At 30.2% G+C, this 8627-nt stretch overlaps 1 protein-coding gene across 1 annotated transcript in view; it reads left to right on the plus strand.

Annotated features, from left to right (window-relative positions):
- LOC108755158 (lachesin-like) overlaps positions 1–8627 on the plus strand; it is a 169267-nt gene that overhangs the window by 100417 nt on the left and 60223 nt on the right. The window contains exon 8 of the mRNA XM_018498011.1: positions 6270–6425. Within this exon, the coding sequence (XP_018353513.1) occupies positions 6270–6425 (156 nt within the window). The remainder of the gene's footprint in view (positions 1–6269; positions 6426–8627) is intronic.

Genomic DNA, 8627 nt, shown 5'->3' on the forward strand with positions numbered 1-8627 from the left:
AGGAAATAAAAAAAGGAAAATTGCGTATTTTAAAGTTACTACTTACAATAGTGATACACATAAATTAACTAAAGCCAGTAATTACAAATTGCCTGTTTCAAGCTTCAAGTCTAAAAATAATGTAAATATTAATGTTGTTATGGTATTATGTTAGATCTTTAAAAACTATTCACATTGTCATTCTTCCCGTTTTATTTTTAAATTTTTCTTTTCAATTTTTTGTCTGAATTAAAATAATATGATATTCAAATAATTTCAATGTGTAGAGATACGTTATGGCCTCCAAGCACAATTTATTATAAAATTTGTTAATTTTCAATTTTATTATTTTTCAACACAATTTAAACGTAAGTACAAAATATTAAAATTTGTTTGCTAAAAAACAAATTAAATTATTAAATTTAATGCTACATCTTATTGTAATTTACATTTCCGTTTTACACACTGGAAATATATAAAAAAAAATCTATTTCTCTTAATTTTTAATCAGATCTTTGAATTTAATATAAATTAACAATGATATTGTTTGCAACATGATAGCTTTGTTTGAATGTCAAATCTTACGAAATTATCTTATCCTGTTGTATATATAAAAGAGATAGAAATTTACTTCATCAAAAACATAAACAACATTTAATAATTTCTATTCCTACCATTTACATCAATAATTGCCTTACAAAACACCAATCGGTCCTGGCAATTAATTAATTACAATTAATTAAAACCCGATAAGGAGATTAGAATTATTTTTATCAGTAAATCATACACTCTGTTATAAAAGTTATGTTACATCTGGCATGTAAGATTATTATTTAAAAATTATATTAATAAATTTTAATATTATTTATTTGTATATCTAGAAATAATTAGCAAGAAGAAAAGTTTACTTTTCGATTATTACAGAGCAAATGTGAGTTAAATAAAAAGGAGAAATCAATGTAAATATTATTTGGTAATTATTTAGAATAGGAGATCCAGCTTCGATGACCTGATATATATGTTATCAAAGTCATGATCCTGAGTGATCTCCAACAGATTGTAATGATCGTTATTCATTAAAAAAGTTATTAAAGTTAATAATTATTTCCCTGCTTTACATGAAAAGTCAGATAACTCTAAGCAGGGAAAGAGATATAGGGAATACGATTTTCCAATAACTATTTAACGAATAACGAGTGACAGCTGAAATTTATTGGAGGTCACTCAGGATCAACATACGTCAAAATTACGATCATCGGAACTGGCTTCCCTATTCTAAATAATTATTTATTATTTTTTTATGTGTAAATGTCATATGTAAATATTTATTAAAATAATGCTTAAAGAGAAAGAATATTACAAAGAAAAAAATGTTTTTCGTTATTGCATGGTAAAATGTGTAAATAAAGAGGTGAGAAATCAATATTATTAATATCATTTTTCTCTGTGTAAATGTCATATGTAAATATTTTTACTTGAAATAATATTATTAAAGAAAATGAACGTAGTAAATTCATAAATTATAGATATTGTGTGACACACAATATTTAATATGTTTTAAATATGTTTGAAATACGCGTTTTATGAAATGATACAATCTCTCAATTAATATCATTCAATGTAATTATAATATTGTAGACAATTTTATGTTTTGATAAATGAAAGAAATTATTTCTTGTAAAGCTCTTAAACAGAAATCTTTTCGGAATAAAATTTGTTTTATACTTGTATATTGATATGTTTTATATTTATTTAAATATATATTTGTAATTGAAAAAAATGAAATTATTTGCCGAGATTTTGTATCAAATTCTTCTTTTCCTTCTTATATTGATTAAAAAGTTATGGAAAACTTCTTTGTTTATCAGAATTAATTTACTCTTTAAAATTACAAACCAAACTCTGTCGAACGAAATTACAAAGTGAAAGCTTTAATTGAAGCTTTAGACTTTTGTTGTTCTGACGTAAACCTTTGAAATAGATAGAATCTAAAGAAGAAGAATATTTTTCTAAGAATTTTAAAGCATCTACCAATTAGTTATGTTTTACATAAGATACGTTTTTAAATGGATTCTCTAATAAAAAAAAATGTGAATATTTCGAAAGTGATGTTATTTCTCGAAAACGTATAGCAAAATATGAAATTGCGACTTTGATAAATCGAGAATCAAAACTATTAATAATACAATATATGTACATCTCGCTATTTTACTATATTCGCGAATCTATTTTCCAGTCTTTGTCTTCCTTTGCTTATCCCTTTCTTCTCGCCTGTTTTCTGCCTTCGCAAAACAAATTCTTCTTGACGCTTGCCGCGGCACTTTAGAAGAGGTGTCGCGAGAGACTCTTAAATTTTCAACGAGTTATTTCGAAACTTCTTAAACAAGCCCGCGACGCACGAAAGGATAACAAAAGGATGCTAGGCCGGATGAAATACGAGCCCCGTTGTGATTGCTTTGCCAACAAAAAAGAGATTGTTAACGGGTGTACATATTCATAGATATCGCTTACGTAGGCGTAAATGTAAAGATGCGCCCACGTGTTTTCGAGGCAGGTGACCCAGAAGCTGCCATATTCTTATGAGGTCGCGAAGAAGGTGCGAGGCGAAGTTTGTCCGAGGCGTATTTAAACTTTTATTCGAAAACTTTTTAGTGCTCAAGTTAGAGGCTGGGTGGGTTAAAGGGTCGCTTGTTTGCAAACCAGAAAGACTGTAGAATTTAACGAGGAAAGAAAGAGAGAGAGAGATAAGAGAAAAGAGCTCTCGGAGAAGGTGAGATAGGAATGTGCATGGAAGGTACATTATCAGCCTAACCGCCGAGCAGTAGAATGCAAAATTTAGTCGGATGAAAGCAACTCAAGAATAGTCAGAGCTTAAGAGAATTAATTAAGAATGTATCGTATAATCCTTGCAAGAAGTTTAAAATGGAAAATGTGTTAATATTTATAAAAACTTCTCATATAAATGTGAATATTTAAAACTATGCACATATGAAGAAATTATATGAATAATGTACATTAATAGTATATTTATTAAAGTTTTTGTAATTTTTTTATTGTTATACTACTTTGACTTAAAAAATAACGGTAAAAGATTTAAATTTTTTGTATAAGTACTTTAAGTATTTGAGATGATTTATGCAAAGTCTCATTGCGATATAGGGATTAATTATTCTGTAAATATAAATAGATGAATATACTTTATTTATTTACTGAATGAGTCATTTCGGTAATAAAATTTTGTGAAAATAATCTTGATTATTTTAAGTATTTACACAAAAAATTGAGATTTTTGTCATTAGCTTTGTCATTAGCTTTAAAGTAAAGTATTATAAAAATAAAATTTACATTACATTTAATACAGTGAATAAACATGTTCTATTATATAAAAACATGATATTATTCATACAACTGATTTACATATAAATATATATAATATATATTTATAGTTTTAGCATAAATTTTTATGGAAAGTATAAATTTTAATACTTTCAGTTACTTTTTGTAGAACAATATTATAACAGAAATTCGAATAAAAATCGGTCGTTTAAATAGTTTTCTAAATATATAGTCTCCTAAATTTTTTCTCTCAGACTCTGAAATGTTTCATACATTACATAGTCAAATATAATATTTTCGAATATAGGGCTAATAATATTTGATCAATTATTTGATACTTTATAACTTCGCTATGTAAAATTTTCATTTGAAGTTTTATGTTAGAATTTTCTATAAACGCGTGCAGATCCACTTATTAAAAACGATAAACATTCCCGATCTCTAGCTTTAATAATCTAGCTTTAATAATTATGCAAAAACGCGAGATAAATTAATTATTTATTTATATCTATGCTGCTTCTACTTTCTAATTTTCTATTAAATTCTTGCTCATATACGTAATAAGGTGTACGTTAGAAATGCTCTTGTTTTCTATTTCTGCTGATGATAGTTTGGTATCGAAATCAAAATGAAAATGACAGCGACATGAAAATTTAACTTTACATACACAAAATCGTAAAAAGATGCGCGTAAACGCAAGTTTATACACTTACGTTGAGTAACAAAAAATGTAATTTGATATTTAAAACATTTTTTCTCGATTCGCCAAAAATCAATTCGCGACCCATACTTTGAAAATCTCTGGTTTTATATTATTTATTACTTTAGAAAAACAACTAAAATTGGTTCTCCTATAACAATATGAGACAAAACTTGAAAATGAAATAAGCATTCTCGTATTTTTTTCTTTTTTCATATAATCGGAGTCAGTATAATTCATATACCTTGAATTACTTCGGGACATAGTTTTCGAGATCGCATCAACAAATGACACGCGCGGGACCGTGAACGATGGTAGTTTGAATAATCTTCACGATTATGAGGAACGAAATAAGCGTCAAAGCATCTCGCTACCAAGAATGGGTCTCCGCGCAGTAGAAGTATACAGGCCCCGTGGCGAATATCAACTTGAATTACACCCTGAGTTGATACGCACTGTATAGAATTATCGTGTAAGTAAAGTTTCAATCTACTACTAGCAAAGGCTGCAACTCTCCTGGGATACACTTTCATATTTACAAAGATAAGACTGGCGCGTCAAATGTAATCTTATATTGTACACAATACAATTGAATTAGAGGTAGCAGACGCATTGTCTTATGGGAAGAAGCGTTTGTTAAACATTATATGATCATGCTGTCGAGGGAATTACTTAGTAAAGTAATTACAACTAAAATAAACAACAGCCGTCTACCTTTTGTCCTAATTCATAATATCGCATCGCAATTATTTCATACTTGTTAAATAAATATCACTTTTAACAATATTATGTAGATATTTAAGAATGCAATTTAAAAATATCAATGTTATATTTTTTATTAGACAATTTTTCCAATGAATTTTGCTTTACTTTACAAAGTCAAGATAAAGCAATCTTTGTAATTTTTTAAAAGTTACTTAAGAAGTAACAGTTCAAAGAGATGATTATCATAATCATCAATATTAAAAAAGTTGAAAAGTAAAGAGGTTAAAAAAATATTATAAATTAATTTTAAAAGTCTTAGGTACCCAGTATTTAGAATTTCAAATAGAATTACATGTTAAACGCTAAGCAGTTAAAATTCGAAGTAAACTCTTTATAGAGGATTGCAGGCACTTTTCACGATCTTTGTTTTTTTTTTGCCGCGGAGATTCTCTTGTGAGAAGATATTTTGTTCAATGGAACGTTCGTCGAACGCAACAAGTAGAACTTGGCTCGTTTTCAAAGAAGCTCATAGAATTCATCAAACTTGCGCCCACCACGTTCTCGCGCGCATATGTTTTCTATCCCATCCATTATAGATTAAATTTCGCTTGTTAGGAATGACGCAGCATCAACATAGCTACGGAGCAATGAAAAAATAGTATATAGCAAACATAAAGCGCGAGGCAATTATAAATATAGAAAGGAATTCTCAATCTTTTTATTCTTTTATCTTATTAAGTTGAGAAAAAAATTGTTTACTTGACTAAGTAAATTTTGTTGTTTATTGTTGTGTATCTTTATTTTCCTCGTTGGAGAATGTATGTATTTAAAGTCAAATATAATGCAAACATTTTTCATCGTAAGAGATAAAGACGAACTATATTAGTTTAGTCAAATAAATAATTTTTCCTCAGTGTACAAAAGAAGTCATTAATTAAAGTTAAAAATTGTCGTAGTTAATTGTCTAGCTGTTTTAAATTTTAAATTCAAATTGTAATTAATATTAACATAATTGTTAGACTACATTGATAGTTCGATTGTTTCTATTTATATGATTACGTTTTAAATTTTTTATTTTTACTTTTAATATTATATAAGTATATATTTTTAATGATTTTTTAATGATTTAATGCGTTTAAAAATACAAATGAAATATTCAAGGACATCAACATTGAACATCTTGTATTAGTAGACAGAAAAAAGAAGGACTTTTACAAGCTTCATTCGTTTTAAAGTTAGATGCTGAGCTATTTATGTATTTATTATGTAATACTATGTAAAAGTGTCCACTCGTAATATATAATTACATTACCTAATCGGTTAAATTTCCATCATTTCTCGTAATTTGCGGCCTTGTATGGTGTAGAATGGTGCGCATAATATTTCACATACGCGATAAAATGAAATCAATAGGAAAGTACGGGAAGCACGGGGGGAAAAAGGAAAGAGAGGTGACGTACCGGACTGAATTATTGACGGGTGTAAAAAAAGAAGGAAGCAAACAGGAGAGTGCCTGGGTTAGATGAGAAAGGTCCTAATCTATTTTCAGGACGACCGAGCACGCCACCGCCAGCAAAAAGGCTGACCACCGTGTGGCCCTCGTCGTACAACCCCTACTATCCGAAAAGGACAGAGAGACCACCTCAGCCGAGTGAGGAGAGGGTTGAGAGGCCCGAGCAGAAGCTACGTGGTGGCGAAAGTACAGGTGAGACTTGCATTCTCTCACCAGGCCCTCCCTGCTTTCCCGTTTTTCTTCTTCTAGTTAGCGCGGCTGCCCTTTTAAGCGCCTTTTCCGTTCGCGTCCTAGCATCAATCGACCTCGACCCATTCCTGCTTACGCAGCACTAATATTCTGGCTTCGGAAACAAGACGTAAGCGACATTCATGCGCTATTCTGCACCATGCACCCGGATATGTAGGCCGTCGCGAGAATCATAAACCGCACGTATATTCCAAGATAAATTACCCCGTAGAACGGCGCACAGAATTTATCAATGACTGAGTTAATGAGAATAGTTTTACAACATGTAATATTAATACATTATAAACATGAACTGAGAGAAATCTGTAGAGATCTGTCGCTCTACGACAGAAGTATAATATCTATCTTTCTGATATATAACAGATTGAAATATATCTCTGAGTGATTGGCTAACATATGATATATCTTTGCCTTTTTTTAAGGACACGGTTATTTCGTATGTGCATATTCCTCGTATTCGTAAGGCTGAAAAAGAGATATATCTCTGTCCGACAGTATTGACTGCATTTTATGTACACTGGCGAGGTATAGAAATGTGCAAGATATATACACAGAGAAATATTTTAAAAGCAAATTTATCAAACTGGATCTGAAAGCGATCGTGCTCCAAATTTTTTTAGCATAAATTACAATAATATTTTTTTAATACGAAAAGTGAAAAAATTGTTGTATTCAGAGAATTAAGACTTTACATAAAACAATTTTGCCGAAGTATTTAAAAATGTAGCTAGATACAGAAAATAATTCTATTGTACCATCAAAATAATTATAATATGTTATATTATACATATAGGACGCTCAAACATGATGAGCAACGCTGCATAGAATTTTAGTATCTATCTAGTAATTATAGACAGAGTTTGAACGTTTTCGTGTGTAAGTCGTTATTTTGATAGTCCACCAAAATTATTTTTCGATAATAATATTTAGCTCAATTTTTTAAAATTTCGTTGAAACTGTTCTTTCTATGCAGGAATATAAGAATAGATGTGCGATATTCTCTGAATAACACGCACAACTTGTATAAACTTTCTAATTTAAAGAGAATTTACGATCTCTAAGCAGTAATTATCGTTGTATATCTCGTTCTGCTTCTCTCAGTGTCGTGATAAGATGCAGTCGTGACAAAGCACGAATATACGAATAGGCGCTCCGATCGTTAACGAGATAACGAGCTTTAGCGAAATGGCCCGAAAAGCCATTTCGTTTCGCCGCTATTAAATTCAGGCCGGAAGCGTAGCGTGCCAGGACGGAACCCTTAATAAGATGTTTACTCCTTAATGACTAATGTGGGCCATCATGATTATGCTAACTAGCAGTAAATAAAGCGGCACACTTGCTTCTTATAATTTGCTTATTTCATTTAATTTGATTCTCTTTTGTTCTAATAATTATCATCAAGCAAAATTGTCCGTAAGGAAATCATATACGAAATCAAAATGCGCAAAAAAAGAAAGTGAATTATGGCAATTCGATTTTTACGCGTATAGCTTTGAAAATGCAGAGTATACTTTCGTAAACAATTTTTTTTTCATTTATTCTGTTTTGTTTAATTCTTCGAGTAAATTGGAAACTTGGTGAACCAAGTGGGAATTTGCATTTCATAACAAAATCGCGGCGAATTGTTTGTGTTAGATTCGGTAAGATTAATTGCGCTTTCAAAATAAATCGCATCAGGTTAATTTCGCGAACACGAGAAAAAAAAATGATTTCGCGCAATACGGTATTCAGCGGCACAGTAACATGTCGCCACGTGCGCAGATATATTAAGCCAAGTAACGAACGTCAATTTTCATTGAAACATTTGTTACTTTGTTATTGCGATACGGACGACCATGCTCGCACCATCCATAACAAAATCTGTAGGGCGTTATTATATGGCAAATGCGTGTCAACTGTGAAGTATTGCATGTGTGTCCGCCATTTGTTTTCATTCATTAGAGGTTGTTAGCGGTGTAATATTTTACTACATCAAGACACGGCTAAACGCTAAATCACAAAAATCTCAACGCAAGCGTCGTAACTTTTCTAAGATTATTAAAACTATATATCAAAATCACTGCAATGTGATTTTGTCTACTGCATTGACTAGTTTTTATTTTTAATACATACTTCTATTTTTTATATTTTTAATATATATATATA

This window comes from Trachymyrmex septentrionalis, unplaced genomic scaffold (genome assembly GCF_001594115.1).
Source record: "Trachymyrmex septentrionalis isolate Tsep2-gDNA-1 unplaced genomic scaffold, Tsep1.0 scaffold122, whole genome shotgun sequence".
NCBI lineage: Eukaryota > Metazoa > Arthropoda > Insecta > Hymenoptera > Formicidae > Trachymyrmex > Trachymyrmex septentrionalis.